Source organism: Schistocerca americana, chromosome 3 (genome assembly GCF_021461395.2).
Source record: "Schistocerca americana isolate TAMUIC-IGC-003095 chromosome 3, iqSchAmer2.1, whole genome shotgun sequence".
Lineage (NCBI taxonomy): Eukaryota > Metazoa > Arthropoda > Insecta > Orthoptera > Acrididae > Schistocerca > Schistocerca americana.
Genome location: NC_060121.1, coordinates 684,756,121 through 684,774,911, shown reverse-complemented (window position 1 = coordinate 684,774,911; position 18,791 = coordinate 684,756,121). Strand labels below are relative to the sequence as shown.

The following is an 18,791-nucleotide window of genomic DNA, read 5'->3' as shown; positions in this document are numbered from 1 at the left end:
ACACACACACACACACACACACACACACACACATGCATGCATGCATGCACACGTAAATAACATGTTCCCGAACACACGCACTTAAACAGCTGACTGAAGAAAAACGTGTAAGGCAGGATTAATTCATTAGGAAGAATCAGTAAACATTATTCATCTACATAAATCTTCACCAAAATGGCATTTTGATACATGTCATTCTTTGACAACTGCAAGTGCAATTTGTAAATATTAAACTACCAGTATTAGATGAACAACTACTAATTAATATACATTTTGTGAATGTTAAACTACAAATTTAGATAAATATCTGCTAATTACAATTCTAAGGGATCACAAAATTTTATGGAAGTAGTAACTCCTCTGAAAATTTTCCGCTGTTGATTTCAGTCTGTTTGAATATAAAGTTGTTGTTTCCTGATAGTTAACCATTACTGAAGTATACCGAATTGGTTTGCGTTTGACAGAAACGATTTCTGATTGTTATCTTAAGTCATGAGATTATCTTCATAAAACTCTCAGGGAATGTATGAATGATGTACTGGTAATATTTAACGGAGTGAAGAGAGAGAATAAAGGAGCTACATAATGAAATTTAGGACGCAATGAATCACATCATGTTGAGGAGGCATTTTATATCGCTCCGCATTGCTGTGAATCGGTGTCCCGTGGATCGTAAAAGTCAAAGTTAAATTTTTATATATAAGTAATGATCAAAAACTTTCCGTTAGAATGTCGTATAACACTTAATTGATATGTGAACCATGCAAAATTGTCGTGAGCACTGAGCCAAATATCCCACCGACGCACCAAGTTGAAATACCCGTTTGGTAAAACGCCTAGTCCTGCTGCATGAAGAAGTCTGTAACTCTCCGCTGCATGTCCTTACTTGACAGGAACCTTTTTTTGTTATGGTTTTAGGGCGAAAAACTGCTACGGTCATTAATGCCCGGTCTGTGACTTAGGAAAAGGTAAAAAATACCAAACTGGAAACCAGCAGCAAAGGGAGCGAATCTCAAAAAAAGTGGTGAAACTAAAAACAGAAGGAAAGCTTAAAAAACCACTACAGAAGGGGGATTGTTTGTCCCCAAAAACAGCTTCAAATGACTGACGTCATCTCACTGACACTAATAAACTCGAGAACGCGATCGGTTGAGCGCGTGTCATCTGCTAAAATGGAAGATAGATCAGGCGATAGCTGTAGACGGGCGCCTAACAGAGTAAAATAGGGGCACTCAAGTAAATGGTGTCTCACCGTCCACAGTTGAGAGCAGTGGGGACAAAGCAGGGGAGGATCGCCACTTAAAAGATGGCGATGGTTAAAAAGACAGTGCCCTATTCGGAGTATAGTTAAAATTAACTCCTCCCGACGACGAGTTCGGGAGGAAGAGATCCAAGCAGAATGATGAGGTTTCACGTCCCGCAATTTATTATTTGGAAGTGTCGATCAATATGTGTGCCATAAAAGAGCAACACGACGACATAAAAGACTCCGTAGATTGACGAAGGGAACCATGCGAACAGCAGTCTGAGGAAGAGAGACTGCAGCCTTAGCCGCTATATCGGCCGCCTCGTTTCCACAGATACCAACATGTCCTGGGATCCAGAGGGACGCCACAGAGTGGAGCAATTGGAGGCAGTCCTGAATCCCGTGGACCAGAGGGTGGACAGGTTAGAGAGCTTGGAGACTGAGGAGAGAGTTGAGCGAATCTGAGCACATAATATACTGTATCCGCCGATGGCGACCGATGTTTTGGACAGACTGGAGAACAGCGTAAATCTCCGCAGTAAAAACCAAACACTGGCTGGGAAGCCGAAATCGATTAGGGGTGTCTCCAACAATATAGGCACTCCCAACACCAAATGATGTTTTTGAGCCATAGTGTAAATAAATGGGGCAGCCTTCATTTGTGCGCATAGAGCAGCAAATGCCCGACGATAAACAAGAGAAGGGGTACCATACTTGGAGAACTGACAAATGTCACGGAGCAGGCAGGTCCGGGGCCGGAGCCAAGGCGGTTCTGTACCCCAAGTTGTCAAGTAAGTTTTAGGCAAGTGGAAGGAAAGAGAACGTAGCAGTTGACGGAAGCGGAGTCCCGGTGGTAGTACAGAGGAAGGGCCTGCATACCCTAAATCCAAGGAGGCGTCGAAAAAAATGTCATGTGCCGGATTAGCGGGCATGGAAGACAGATGGCTAGCATAACGACTCAGAAGGACAGCGCGCCGATTGGACAGCGGAGGTTCAGCAGTCTCAGTATAAAGGCGTTCCACTGGGCTGGTATAAAAAAGCTCCAGAAGCTAAACGTAATCCACGGTGGTGGACAGAGTCGAGACGCCGAAGAATAGACGGCTGAGCAGAGAAGTAAACTATGCTTCCATAGTCAAATTTCGAGCGTACTAAGGTGCGATAGAGGCGGAGAAGGACCACTCGGTTCGCTCCCCAAGAGATACCATTCGGGACACGGAGGGTGTTGAGGGATCGCAGACAGCGAGCCGAAAGATAGGAAACGTGGGAGGACCAGCACAGTTTTCTGTCAAACATAAGACCCAAAAATTTAGCGACGTCCGCGAACGGAAGGTTGGCAGGGCCTAGATGTAAGGAAGGCGGAAGAAACTCCGTACGACGCCAAAAATTGACACAAACGGTCTACTGGGAGAAAAGCGGAAGCCGGTTTCGATGCTCAAAAAGTGAAGGCGATCGAGACATTCTTGAAGACGTCGTTCAAGAAGGCTGGTCCGTTGAGAGCTGTAGTAGATCACAAAATCGTCCACAAAGGGGGAGCCCGAGGCATCGGGAAGGAGACAATCCATGATTGGATTTACGGCAATAGCAAACAGTACAACACTTAGCACGGAACCCTGGGGTACCCCGTTTCATTGGGAGAAAGTACGGGAGAATGTAGTGTTCACCCGCACCTTAAATCTGCGCTCTGCCATAAATTCACGAAGAAAAAGGGACAGCCGACCTCGAAAGCCCCAAGAGAACAGTGTGCGGAGGATGCCTGACCTCCAACAGGTATCGAATGCTCTCTCCAGATCAAAAAATATTGCTACTGTTTGGCGTTTCCTGAGAAAATTGTTCATGATATAAGTGGAGAGAGCAACAAGATGGTCAACAGCAAAACGATGCTTTCGGAGACCGCATTGGGCAGGTGTTAAAAGACTTCGGTACTCCAGCCACCAGGCTAAACGGCAATTCACCATACGCTCCAAAACCTTACAGACACTACTCGTGAGAGAAATGGGGCGATTGCTAGAGGGGAGGTGTTTGTCCTTTCCAAGTTTCGGAACAGGAACGACGATAGCTTCCCGCCATCTTCTGGGAAAGGTACTGCCGGTTTAAATTCGATTATAAAGCCCATGGAGGTAGCGCAGGCTGTGGTATGATAAATTCAGCAACATTTGAATGTGGATTCTATCTGGTCCTGGGGCGGAAGAGCGAGAAGAAGAGAGTGCGTGTTGGAATTCCCGCATGGAGAAAACAGTATTATAGCTTTCGCGATTTTGAGAGGAGAAAGGAAGAGGTCGCAAAATGTTGACCCAATGAGTTATAAATTGCGACGGGGTCCACTAAGGTATCATGCGCAACAGTGAGCCCAGAGACCGGGGAGGAACTAGGTGCGCCAGATAGCCGTCGAATCCGACTCCAAACTTCCAAGGAGGGAGTGAAGGTGTTAAATGAGCTAGTAAAGAAGTTCCACCTTGCCTTCTTGCTATCGCGGATGATGCGACGGCATCGCTCAGGGAACTGCTTATAGCGGGTACAGTTGGCCAAAGTAGGATGGTGGCGGAAAACGCGAAGAGCACGTCGCCGCTCACGTATTGCGTCACGGCATGCATCGTTCCACCAAGGAACTGGGGGGCGCCGGGGCAAATCGGAGGTGCGAGGTATTGAATGTTCCGCAGCTGTAAGAATAACTTCTGTAATATGAGTGACCTCATCGTCGACGCTAGGAAAGTGACGGTCATCGAATGTCGCTAGAGATGAAAAAAGGGTCCAATCGGCTTGGACAAACTTCCAGCGTCTCGGGCACATATATGGAAAATGTGGATGCAGTCTAAGGACACAAGGAAATTGGTCACTGGAGTGTGTAACAGCAAGAGCGAACCATTCAAAGCGCCGAGCTAGCGGAACAGTACCGACCGAAAGGTCCAAATGAGAGAAATTTGTCGTGGAGGCAGACAAAAATGTTGGGTCCCCAGTGTTGAGGCAAACAAGATCCGCTTGGTGGAAGACGTCTATCAATAGTGAGCCGCGCTGACAGTGACGCGGAGATCCCCAAAGCGGGTGGTGGGCACTGAAGTCCCCAACCAGCAAATAGGGGGGCAGAAGCTGACCAAGAAGATGAAGGAGATCAGCTCTTGCCATTGGTGTGGACGATGAAATGTATACAGTACAAAGAGAAAAGGTATATCCAGAAAGGGAAAGACGGACACGGACAGCAACAGCTTGGAAGAAACTGTTTAAGGGAATTGGGTGATAACGGACAGTATCATGGAGAAGAATTGTGAGTCCTCCATGTGCTGGAGTGCCATCAACAGAGGGGAGATCAAATCGGACTGACTGAAATTGAGGGAAAACAAAGCGATCGTGGGGACACAGCTTTGTTTCCTGAAGACAGAAGATGACTGGCGAGTAGGATCGTAAGAGGATCGACAATTCATCCTGATTGGCTCGAATGCCGCGGATATTCCAATGGATAATGGACATAGGGTGGACAGAAAACGGAGGATATGACCAAGGTTTCCCTTAACTCAACGACTGCTCAGAGCCGGCGGCCGACAGCGTGTAACGGCATTCTGCCAAAGGCAGAATATCCCGATCCATAGGTTGTTCGGGAGCAGCTCCTGCCACCAGCGATCGGCCGGTTGAGCTGCCGCCAGCAGTGCGCCTTGGCGACACAGAACACAGCCGAGGGCGGTTACCGCCAGGTGGTGCTGTTGATGAGACACACTGTGGCGGAGAAGGGGAGGAACTGGGTTTCGTATTAGCCTTCTTGGAAACAGGACGTTGAGATGAGGGAGGAATCGATGGTTCTGAAGTCGGGGTGTGTAAAAAATCTCCGCGAGTAGGCTTCTCTTTGGATGACCAGGTGTCTGATTTTGGGGCTTGTGATTTAGCAGAACCTGATGAAAGGTGAGCTATAAAGTGAGCAGGTGATAGTGGGAAGGTTGAATGGGTGATCTTTGAGCTGGCCGATATGACCCTGGCACTAAAGGTGAGATCACAAATGTGCCGAGGAGAGGCAAGGACAGTGCTGTATTTACCTGCATGAGGCACAGTGGGCTTTCGACTGGCGAATAATTTTCGAGCAGCAAAGGTCGACACCTTTTCCTCCACTCTGATTTCCTGAATGAGCGGTTCGTGTTTGAAAATGTGGCAATCTCTAGAGGAAGCAGCGTGGTCACCCATACAGTTGATGCAACGAGGGGATGGAGGTGGACAAGCACCCTCATGGGCACCTTTGCCACACATAACGCATTTGGCCGGATTGGAACATGACTGGCTGGTATGGTTGAACCACTGACACCGATAGCAACGCGTAGGATTTGAGATGTAAGGGCGAACGGAAATTATCTCATATCCAGCTTTTATGTTCGATGGAAGTTGAACTCTGCCAAATGTCAAGAAAACAGTACAGGTTGGAACGAAGTCCTTATCAACCCTTTTCATGACTCGATGAACAGCTGTTACGCCTTGATCAGACAGGTAGTTTTGAATTTCCTCGTCGGACAATCCGTCGAGGGAGCGTGTATAAAGCACCCCACGTGATGAATTTAAAGTGCAGAGCTCTTCCACCCGGACAGGGAAGGTGTGTAGCAGTGACGTACACAGCAATTTTTGTGCCTGGAGGGCACTGACTGTTTCTAACAACAAGTTGCCATTTCGTAAACGGGAACAATACTTCACAGGACCTGCAATTGCGTCGACACCTTTCTGAATAATGAAAGTGTTGACTGTGGAGAAGTCTTGACCTTCGTCCGACCGAAAAACCACAAGGAACTGTGGCACTGATGGAAGAATTGTCCGCAGCTGAGACTTATTTTACTTTCGCTTGTGAGCAGACATAGTAGATGATGAGGAAACCATTGCAGAAATATCCCCCATGATTACCGGCGTCTCCGATTGCGCGCTCCTTCCTTGTGGGGGTCCTCTCTGAGGGCACTCCCGCCTTAGGTGATTGTTCACACCTCAGGTCACACCTCCCAAGAAACGGACAGAGGGACCAATCGGCACTTTCGGAAGGTACCAGCTCGGATAATCATCCCTCCCTGGGCCTGGCCATTACCAGGGGGTACGTACGTGTCCTACCTGTCTACCGGGATGGGGTATTACGCGTTACCCTGTCACCGGCTACGCGTAGGAATGCGTGGGTCGGCCATCAGACACGCACAGGGAGGAAAAAGAGAAAGGGAGGGACAACGAGAAGGAAAGGAATGAAGAGAGGTCTCAAACGCCTCAGTGGAGAAGAGGGTAAAGAGTAGAGGAAAGGACAAAGAAAGGACAGAGACTTGCCAGCAGAGAAAGCGAAGAAGAGAGACTGTTTTACAGTTTCGAGCGTCCGTCTCCGGACGTAGGCACTAAACATACTCCCAGAGGGGGAGAAAGAGAAGGAAAGAGGCGGAGGTGATGGGGGTGGGAAAGATGGGGGATGGGGAAGGATGTGGAAAAGGAAGGTATGCAGCCCGGAAAGGAAAGAGGGCCACACTAGCTCGGGGTCCCGTGCTCGCTACGCACTTATCCACAAAAGAGTTGTGGACCCCCTGGGGGGGTCGACAGTAATCGTGAACGCTTCAGGTCACTTTTTAAGGGAACTGGAACAATCACATAGACAATGAGTCAGGAAAGCAAAACAAAGACCGCAATCTTCTGGCAGAACACTTAGAAAATGTAACAGGGTTGCTAAAGATACTGATGACACTACCCTTGTCCGCCCTCTTGTGGAGTAATGTTGTGTGGTATGGAATCCATATCGGATAGGATTAGCTGAGGACATAGAAAACGTGCGAAGAACGGCAGCTCGTTTTTAACTATCGAGAAATAGGAGAGAGAGTGCCAGTCTTATGATAAATGAGATACACGAAATGGGGCGGCAGTAATTAAAAGAAAGGCGTTTCTTGCTGCGGCATGACTTTCTTATGAAATTTCAGTCACCAGCTTTCTCTTCAGAGTGTGAAAATATTTTGTTTGCGCCCACCCACACAAAGAGAAATTATCACCATAATAAAGGAAGAGAAATCTGAGCTCACATGGAAAGATTTAAGTGTTTGTTTCTCCCGCGCCCTTTTCGAGTGTGGAACTTTTGGGAAGAAGTTTATAGGTTAATCGATGAACCTGCTGCCAGACACTTAATTGTGAACTGCGAAGTAATCATGTAGATGTATGTAGGTGGGACTGCAGGCATGATAATTACATGGTTAGGGGCCATGACTATACGGCGTGTGCTCGACTGTCTCCCACTTGAGTTAGCCGACTTCTGCGTTACGACGTTTGCTGAATGCGGTTGTGCGTATCACGAAGTGACAACAGGCTTTGGCGCACCATTTCTCAACGGTGGTATTAGATAGACAGACTGCCGCGTACACATTATTCATTCTTCACTATCAGGGTTTGTCCTTCTGCAGCCAAGAATTGAACAACGACACGTTTGTCCTGTTTGGTAATAACTTCGCCATTGCTCACGTTTCCGCATTTCCCGCAAGCGTATCGGTCAGACACGAATGCCAGACTGATCCCTGGCATACATATCTGTGCTTATGTACCCGCATCGGATTCGCATTACTTTGCACATACGCTGAAGCAATGGAAATTTTTTCTCGTCCTTCGTACATTATACATCAGAAGATCGATACCAGTCAGAAACGTTCATATTTTGTAGAATAGCTAGGCTTATCCGATGTGCATTTTATTATCTTGTTTACGAGTTCTATTAAGTACAGCAGTGACAAAATCGTAACAGGAACTTAGGCACGTTTTATGACTTCAACTGAGATTGTGAAATACAAGTTTTTGCTTAAATGTCATTTTATGGTTTGGACAAGACCCTGAAGTATGCTAATAAAGAATGGAGGATTGGCCAACGAAGTTTCTGCGCCATATAACGTGAGGTTAGTTGAGGTACGCTTCATTCACGTACTCGATACGCTACCGTGTAGCCGATGGCAGAGGGCATTTTGTGCACAGAAACTTTATCCCTTCATCATTCGTTGGCAAATGGACCGAGAGAAAATTGGCTGCTTGTAATTCTTTGCGGACGTCTTGATCAACATTACTTTGTTTTTTGGTTCTCACGAAAAACTCATATTCTTCCCTTGAGGAATTAGCAAAGCTCTAGCTAATCGAAGCGGACAGCTACAAATCTGTCAGAAAGCCTCTGAATCGCTGAATCGGTTCCATGTTTTCCTTTAATCGGACCAGGTAACGTTCCCAAAGACTCTAGGAGTAGCAGAGTGGGCTGCATAAGTGTCCTGTACACGATCTTCTTTATAGTTCCACCATATTTTCCGGACAGCTCCCACAAAAAGTTGTCGTAAGCCATTTGCCTTCCCTACCTTCGGCCTCATGTACTTGTTTCATTTAACGTCGTTTTGAAACGTGTCCCGTATACAAGAGCGAAGCCAGCCATGAACAGAGGAGGGTAGCTGCCATCCGCAGTGTCGCTGATCGTTCCTTTACAGTACAGCAGAACACTTACCTCTAATTGCATCCCGCGAGCAAAGTGGCATTAACTGGTCTCTAAGTACTCGTTAAGCTGATGTTCCGCCGGAGTATACAGCGAATGGACCTTAAGCAACTCTAACCGGTGCCTTCGCTGGTGGTAGTTGAAACAGCTTCGACTTCTGCACAAATGCTTGCCATTATTTATGGGAGATGCGAATATGTCATGCACACGTGACATTCACCTCTCCCCCCTCCCTCTCCACAATAAAACATCAACAGATACTGAACTTGCTTACTGTCCCATCAAATAAACAGACATTTTAATTCAATAGCAGTTTGAAAACCAAAGGAACACATTTAGGACACTGATTGGTAACAAGTGTACGCAAGTCATTTCTCGTGAAACCTGAGAACTGTTTCGTCACTGACAACAACTAACTTGAGTGATGCCGCGCCTCCTCGTCAAAAATTAGGCCCCGGATATGCCAGTACCTGCACATAATTAATCAACGTAACAGAGTAGTCAAACAGTCAACAGAGTAGTCAAACACAAATCCCTACCGGAATCTTTCTGCTACACATCTGCAATAACATACATCTGCAATTAACGTTGGCTGCAATTCATTCAAATGCTTCAAATCGCTCCAAGCACTATGGGCCTTAACACCAGAGGTCACCAGTCCCCTAGACTTAGAACCACTTAAACTTAACTAACCTAAGGACGTAACACACATCCATACCGGAGGCAGGACGCAGGATTCGAACCTGCGACCGTAGCAGCAGCGCGGTTCCGGATTGAAAAGCCTAGAACCACTCGGCCACAGCGGCCGGCTGCCATTCATACCAGTGACTAGAAGTTCTAGTCAAGTTATCCTGGTTCCCATAGGGGCACTCAACTGTGACACTTCCCGGTATACAACAGCGCCATCAGTACTCTGTCCAACTAATCCGGTGAATTTTGTACCCCATAGTGAGGAGTTTGTAGTCCAGCACCGAATCAACGTCCGATTTGATGCTCTGTAGCTGGTCAATCATCAGGATTGGGATGGGAATACAGAGTAGGCTTTCAGGTTTGTGAGTGGCTCGAAGATTTTCCAAGCAGCACGTTGTAGTCGACAGCGGCTGCTCACCACAGACGATATCGAGAGCAGTGCCCCAGGGAAGTGTGATAGGACCACCCTTGTTTTCTATATAAATGAAAGATCTGACGGATAAAGTCAGCAGACATCTGCGACTGCATGCTAATCACGCTCTAGTATGCGGGAAAAAGCTACGTCGTTGAATGAATGTAGAAGCACACAGGATGACTGGGACAGAATGTATGTATGTTGCGATGAATGGTAGCTCGTTCTAAATGTGGAAAATCTAATTCAATGCAAATTTGTGGGAAAAACGATCTTCTAAGCCGCGAATACGGTATTAGTGTTCTGCTGCTTAACACAGTCACGTCGATTAGATACCTAGTAGCAACGGTGTAACGCGACGTTACATGGAAGGAGAGCGTAAAAGTGGTAGTAGAGAAGGCAAATGGTCGGCTTCGGTATTTTGGGAGAATTTTAGGTACGTGAAGCTCATCTATAAAGTACACCGTATATGAAACACTAGTGCAATCATTCTTGAGTTCTGCTCGAGTGTTTGGCATCGCCACTGACTGGAATTAAAGGAAGGCATGGAAGCAATTCAGAGGCGTCCTGCTAGATACATTATTGGTAGGTTCTATCAACTTGAGAGTATTATGGAAGCACGCATTGAACTCAGATGGGAATAAGCCTTTTTCTACACGAAAGACTATTCAGAAATTTAAAAAAATTACAGTTATTTTCTAGAGAATGCAGAACGCCTGAACAACCACCAACGTACATCTCCGGTAAGGCCCTGGAATTCGAGATATCCAAATCAGGGCTCGTAGTTTAGCGTATAGACCAGTGGTAGACAAAAGTGCGGCCTGCAGTCCACATGATGCTCGCGTAAGTACACGTGTCGCCCGCGGTTGTATTTTATAACAATATTAGTATCACCTGTGGTCCAAATTCAACCTACTGTATCAGTTGACCTTATCTGTGATAGCAAATGTCGTGTATCTTAAAGCATATGAAATTTTAGCCGCAGAACTGGTCTGTGGCAAATCCTGCATTGTAGTTACGTGTATTCTTGAAATGATTCATTGCTTTCTCTTTAATTGTTCGATCACTTGAAGTGTGTCCTCGAAACACTGTGTTGAAAAATAGATTTTGTGTTACTGACGGCAAATTAACTTTACCCTTATGACAACGCAATGTGAATCCGTTGTGTCGCGTAAAGTCACCTCACGACGTCCGCACTGTCAATTCATTGAAACGCAATTACAGCTATGCGGATTATTTGCAATTATATTCAGTGCACATTTAAATGTATCTTTCAGAATAACAGTAGAATTATCGTTATCAACATCTGCACCATTCCTGTTACTTTCTCTATGCAAACATTGCGTGTCTCCTCGTCTTTCTGTCCGACCTGTTAATGTTCTTCTTCGAGACATAGCCTACATCAAATATAGTTTCCTTGTAATACGGGACGTTGTAGCTGCTCAAATTGAAGATACTGAAAATTAGGAACATACAAAATTTTCTGGCGACGGCAGCAAATGAACACATAGCTAATTCCGTTTCCTGTTGGACGAAAGCACGTGAAGAAATGACGCTAATGAACGACGTTTGTTGTCCCCAACGGCTTCGTACTACGTTTCGTTTTCCACTGCTCACAACATCAACTAAGTAGCAGTCGCGGCTTTATAGCTGTCTGGTTGCGTGTTACTGCAAATGAACTATATGCAGCATTTAAATATGAACGTCCCTAGAATACAACTTCACGAAACGTTGTTACTGTCATGCGTCGTTTCTGCCATAGCACTTGATCGCTACACGTCGTAAAATTTGGTAGCAATGTCAGAGACAAAGAAAAATTTTTCACATGTGTGTGTCTGTTTCCTTTTACCTACCCTAATGGCTGTGTGTGTAAATGATTCTTTTTTCTTTTGTGCACATCTACAGCAAAGTACCTTTGGAATTATATAAGCTTCATGCACCTCCTTGTATAATTATAATTATTATTATTTTAAAACTCGGTATTTCAGTTTTATTGCCTCACATGTTAATATAATGATAGTTAAACAAAACAGATTCATTATAATTACGAATATCCCTATTGCTATACTTTCTCTACGCAAAAACTGAGCCGGTCTAGCTCTGCGTCTTTCTTTCTGACGCGTTAGCATTCTTCTTCTAGGCATGCCATACAACAAATACAGTTTCAGCATAATAAGCGAAGTCGGAAGTCGTAGTTATTCAAAATGAAGCAATTAAAAATCAGGAAGTTACGTCAAGTTTACTTGTTGTGGCAGCAAACGACAACACAGTTGTTCTTACAGAAAAGTAAGCGAAATAACGACGCCATTATTCAAAGTTATTTATAGACTTTGTTACTATGATATGTTAATTTTCGCTGTTAACTACATCATTGATCTAGCAGTAGCCGCATTGTAGATGCCGGATATGCATGTTTTACTGCAAATGTACAATGCAAACATGAACGCCCCTACAACGCGATTTCACGAAGTGTTGTTACTGTCGTGTGTTATTTCTGTCCTAGCACTTGATCGGTGCGCACTGCAGAGGTTGATAGTTCAATTTTCGATGTTCAAGTACTGTATATTTTAATGGCTCTGAGCACTATGGGACTCAACTTCTGAGGTCATCAGTCCCCTAGAACTTAGAACTACTTAAACCTAACTAACCTAAGGACATCACACACATCCATGCCCGAGGCAGGATTCGAACCTGCGACCGTAGCGGTTTCGCGGTTCCAGACTTTAGCGCCTAGAACCGCACGGTAACTCCGGCCGGCTTTATGTATATTTTAATAAGTGATAGCGAATTAAACATCAGTTTTATGGGTGTGAAAGCTTCTACTCCCTTTTACCACTCTCAACGGCTACATACACAGATTATTTTTTTTTTCTCTGTGCACATTTACAGCAAAATACCTTTCCAATTACATACGGATCATTGGCCTCCCTGTACTTACTATGAAACTCAGTACTTCAGTTTATGTGTTCACGTATTACTATTATGATGGACGTAGCAACTAACGACCGAATCCAGAAACGTCAACTAACGTTTAGAGATTCTTAAGAGTGTAGATTTCCTGCTTAGTAACGACGAAAAATTTGCAGGGACAGTAATGTTTTAATATGTGTTTAATTTCAATTAGCGTTTGTGTATTCAACCGGGAATTATGTATAATTGGCCGCTTACCTACATTGGCAGAGGTGTAAGTAGCGCGGCCACTCTGGGTTAGAGGGTGTAACAGGGGGAATGTTTAATTATTTGTCTTCCAGTACTGACAACTCACGGACGTGCACGACTCATGCCGATAAGCGGCCACAGTATAAATTTTGGTATGGAAATAACGTGGATTCGTGAGTGCTTATTACAGAGACGCTTATCTTCAATTGCATTTCATATCTGTAGCAAGAAATATGAAATTTAATGCAGGCTGTTGTAATGTAACACAACGAATAGAAAAAAGGTACAGTTAAAACATTTAGTTAACATTTGGATCCTGTCTCATACTGCAGGATGCATTTAAAGATAAGTAGAGGTATTGTTATTAACAAATTAACTCGGTTCATTTGCACAAAAGCCTGCTTATTGCTCTCAGATCATGAACTGAAAGGAAAACGATGCACGTTCACGCTTGACGATAACCACTTTGCTAACAATGGTGGCTGCCGGTAAGTGGCACAATAAAAGGTGTCTAATGGGTCCGTTGTTCGTTTTCCTCATATCGGATTTGTCAGGAACACTTTTACTTCTCTGTTTTTTTCATTTCTGCAATCACCAGCGATCTAGTAGCTGTAGTGTCCTAATTGCGTAGTGAACTTAAGGTTTACAGTTTGTGTTGGTAACGCCGACTGCCGATTACGTTAATCAGTTTGAAGAACTTTTTTTGAAGAATGCCAATGTGAAGAAATAGCACACAAGTTGCGTTAAAAATTAGTGTGCTATTTTTTCATATCGAATATCTTGTTATTCCATTCACACCTCCTCCCGGAGTACAATCGGACTTCTTTGTGCTATACTTCCTTCGCAAAGTCAAAGAGGAGGACTGGGAGTGATAAAAGCTAAAAAAGTAGTAAGACTCCTTCACACAGCGAAAGTAAAATCATGTTCGTCTAGAATTTCAAAAGAACAACTTCAAATATTTATCGGAAAATGCGAAAAAAAATATAACATGAAAATATGGGCACTCTATGTTTCCATTTCGATACCAATGTCGATGCTAATAGTATCGCCGATGTATGTTGACGTATTTGGAAAAATATCAATGTATGGATGTGTTGTAATTTTATCAACAGCCCTCCGAAGTACCCTCCGAGAAGCACTATGTCGTGGCATGCGGAGTGTAGTATGTAAATGTATGATGTAGCTGTAGTGGTGGTTTTCCCCGTACGTTACATTTTGTAAGGTGGGAAATGCAAGAGTCAATGCCTGCACGAACTGGGGAGGAAAACTATCTCATTTATCTCGTTGAGAGTAATATCGAAAAATCACAAAAACATGTGTAGAAGTTCCACAATGACGGTAAAATAAACGACGCAGGACACACGATACGAAAGATACGTAAAAATGTATATTTTGCACGGAGACTCATGCAAAATGCGACCTCGCTGTTAGGTATTTGCAACTTGATTCTTACATGGAGAAACTTTCCGTTTCTATCAACTGAGTGATATGTTTCTAAAATACCAAAGGAACAATCATTAAATCTATTAATACTTAATTCTTTGCCGTTAAATATATCGCTAAACCCAAAAAGCGTTGCTGTGTATCGAAACGGTTTTTTTCGTCTGTATGACCTCACTTCAGTCATAGCCCGCTGGAGGCCTTTGCCGCTATAAGACCGTAATCACTCTGAACCAGAGGCTGTTGTCCAAGGTGAGAAGTGATGAGCCTAGGGAAAGTGGAAACGTGACTCACCTTGGGTTTTTTGGTCCATATCTGCTTGGGTAGCAGGTCCCTGGGCAGGTGCGTCTTGAAGTAGCGAGGCCGTTTGATGTTGCCGCTGTAGGCGCCCTTCAGAGCCTCGTCCGTGATCTCCGGCGGCAGTTCCAGCACCGTCATCATCCTGAGGATTCAAGTCTTACGTTACCGGGGTAGACTCCTAATGTGCATCTCCGCATGAAAAGCAAGTTTTTTTTTCAGGTAGACCCAAAATAATCTAAGAAAAACTGGAAAAGACGTGTGAATTTTAAGGGTTTCCAGACATGACTGACTAATGTCATAACATTTGATGTCGGATATAGTTATTCATTCCATTTTTTACTAAGTATTTTCACGTCCAAGCTAATCGTCTTCTCCGCGTGTTGCGATTGAATTAATTACGACGTGCCACTCTGTATTCAGTCTAAGGGTAGAACACAAGCAATCAATTTAAATTTCAGTTCATTATCAGCTTTTTTCTTGGAATAAGTGCTAGTGAGAACTAGGCATGTATTGCTGATACATAACCGTAAGTTACACACACACACACACACACACACAAAATGTTCAAATGCATGTGAAATCTTACGGGACTAAACTGCTAAGGTCATCAGTCCCTAAGCTTCCACACTACTTAATCTAAATTATCCTAAGGACAAACACACACACCCATGCCCGAGGGCGGACTCGAACCTCCGTCGGGACCAGCCGCACAGTCCATGACCGCAGCGCCTGAGACCGCTCGGCTGATCACGCGCGACACACACACATACACACACACACACACACTTATATATATATTATTTTTTGTGAAATTCTGTGGATGGAACTGCCGAGCGGTTAAAGGCGCTACAGTCTGGAACCGCACGACCGCTACGGTCGCAGGTTCGAATCCTGCCTCGGGCGTGGATGTGTGTGATGTCCTTAGGTTAGTTAGGTTTAAGTAGTTCTTCTAGAGGGCTTATGACCACAGCAGTTGAGTCCCATAGTGCTCAGAGCCATTTGAACCATTTTTTGTGGATGGAACTACTAACTTCAGCTATGAATCAAAAGCCATAATCCACGAGTCCTACATGGAAGTGTAACTTCAGTTCAGGCGAAACTCCACCTAAGTTCATAAAATATCGCCAGTTCGAACAGCTCTAACCTCACTGAAATCCTTAAGTACTAGCTAAAGACTTTAGTAACGATAGCTCACAAGACATCGAGTCTTTCGGCAATATTCTCGACATTTGACGTGCACGAAAATTTGTAACCGGCCGGCCGAAGTGGCCGTGCGGTTAAAGGCGCTGCAGTCTGGAACCGCAAGACCGCTACGGTCGCAGGTTCGAATCCTGCCTCGGGCATGGATGTTTGTGATGTCCTTAGGTTAGTTAGGTTTAACTAGTTCTAAGTTCTAGGGGACTAATGACCTCAGCAGTTGAGTCCCATAGTGCTCAGAGCCATTTGAACCATTTGAAATTTGTAACTGCGAGACGTCGAGTAACTTATAACTTCAAAAGGTAGTGAACTCTCTGCCCATAAACAATTCATTTCTCAAACACATCATTTATATTTGATCTTATGACTTTTTACATAGCAACTAAAAATACAAGGTTAGGTGTATTGGAATACTGCATCTAACGACAGCAAAAACTGGACAGATACGGCGTTTAAGCTATGCTTAATTGATGCTCTAACATTTTTGTCATCACTAGCGTGTTTTTACGAATAACACTTCAAATGTTCAAATGTGTGTGAAATCTTATGGGACTTTACTGCTAAGGTAATCAGTCCCTAAGCTTATACACTACTTAACCTAAATTAGCCTAGGGCAAACACATACACCCATGCCCGAGAGAGGTCTCCAACTTCCGCCAGGAGCAGCCGCACAGTCTATGACTGCAGCGCCTAAGACCGTTCGGCTAATCCCGCGCGGCAATAACACTTCAACAAACGTGGACACATCATATGAAATAACAATTTCATTGGATTTCTCCACTTTTATTCCGTACTGCCCGTTAATTATTGATAATAATTCAGCTTTTCTGACTTTGTTACTGTTAAATCTCTCTTGAAACACACTAATAATAACCTATATAGATTCATTCAAGTTCTTTCTTCACTTGTATCTGACGGTAGTTAGTCATTAATGATAATTACTGGAAAAATGAGCCTGGTGTGTAAAAGGAAATAGTGATGAATAAGTAGAGTACGTCATTCCATCGGTCTCGTGTGGTGGTGAGCTTGTCTGACTGCCGTGCCGACGAACGTGGGTTCAATTCTTGATATTGTCAGGGCTTTCTCTCATGGTGTGGGGACGGACATAGCCCACCCAGTTCCGTAATGTCTACCGTGGACATATTTTAATGGGAAGTAGTGGCTTGATGGCCTTTGGGAGGGAGGTATGCTACCCCTTGCCCCTCCGCACGGCATCCGATTTCTGGTGTATTGCAGACAATGACACGGCGGCCTGTCAGGATCGTTGGGTCCTCTTGGCCTGATCGCGGAATTTAGCTTATCGTTGTTAAATCCTTCATATGACGGAGATTGAGACGCTTGTTACATCAATACTTCTCGGGCTTTGTTAGTCTCATAGTTTGGCCGTTATTAATATTCGTATATATCGTAATTTTATTGAACTTTTATTTGCTGGTTCTTACTAACTACTGTTTCGTCAGAATGTACGGGAAACTCATTTATTCGGGCTTGGAATTCTCTTTCAGAGAGTGGTGTTGTTTATTAAATATCTTTTGTGGTCAAGTTTCTAGTTCGTCATTTTTATTCTAGCAGCTATGAAATTTCGCCACTCTTATGTGTTAAAGTGTAGCGACAGCTGCTGTCTGCGAGAGCCGCTAGCAGTCCACATATTGCGCGGTGTTCACACACATTTCATCGTGGCTACATTACTGACATGTACACGGAGAAAGAGCGCCTTCTGACAGCCGTCATCCTCTCCACGCTACCTCATACAGTGGTTTGTCTACGTCTGCCAGAGCTCGCCGAGCGCACCTTCACTTGGACACACTCGCGTCTCTCTGTCGCTAGGAAGAGCACATAATGTCACATCTGATGGCTCTGTTGTCCAGAAATACACCAGACTGAAAGCTGCGATCCGTCGCTGACTGGTGTTTCCTTTCGTTGTTTCAAGTTTAGTGCAAAATAATTTATCGTGAACAAATATTTTATTGTAAAGTGCGGAAATAAAAAAAATACATGTCGTGGGAAATCTGCGAGGGGACTTCAATAAGTTGATTGATTACTATGACTTGGCGTATTACTTTCTCTGGCGAGCTGTAGCATCTTACAGCGATTTCCAAATTGTCCGTAAATTTAGCCCTATGTTATAAATTTACAGAAAAATAAATTGAGAAAATTTTGAATTTTTTTTATTTTGTCAGTCTCAGTTGCATGCCTGTATAATTTTTGGTTACATGTCTCAAACCATACACCTTGTTATTAACCGCCGGCCGCGGTGGTCTGGCGGTTTCTAGGCGCTCAGTCCGAAACCGCGTGACTGCTACGGTCGCAGGTTCGAATCCTGCCTCGGGCATGGATGTGTGTGATGTCCTTAGATTAGTTAGGTTTACGTAGTTCTAAGTTCTAGGGGACTGACGACCTCAGATGTTAAGTCCCATAGTGCTCAGAGCCATTTGCACCATTTTTGTTATAACCGTTAGCAGTCATACAATATGGCGCCAAAGGGCACGAATAACTTGTGTACAGAAAATCAAACTGTGGGCGACAAGTACTCTCATTGATAAGTTAGCCTCTGCGTCATACTGTTACACCTGAACGATGTGTCGTTCAATTATCAAATTTCCTCAGTAAGAAACGTTGTCGGCCTGCCATCCTGAGGCAATACGTCTCGAATCAGCGAAAGAAAAGGCTATAGAAATGGAAATTGAAAAGGCAGCTAAAATGACAGATACAGGAGAGAAGGCATTGTGCCCTCTAAGGTTTTGAGAACAAACTCAGGGGAGCTGGTTCAACAATAAAGCAGGGCCGAATCAATAAAGATCGATCGACAGAAATATCGCTGAATCATTAGAATCAGCAATCTGAAGTACTTGCCATTTCGTGACATCAAAAGTGAGCATGTTGTAAGGTGTCAGGCGAATCCAACACCTTCC

General features: G+C 44.4%; 1 protein-coding gene across 1 annotated transcript in view; it reads right to left on the bottom strand.

Annotated features, from left to right (window-relative positions):
- LOC124605628 (luciferin sulfotransferase-like) overlaps nt 1-18,791 on the bottom strand; it is a 282,265-nt gene that overhangs the window by 57,841 nt on the left and 205,633 nt on the right. The window contains exon 4 of the mRNA XM_047137444.1: nt 14,677-14,824. Coding sequence (XP_046993400.1) covers nt 14,677-14,824 — 148 coding nt within the window. The remainder of the gene's footprint in view (nt 1-14,676; nt 14,825-18,791) is intronic.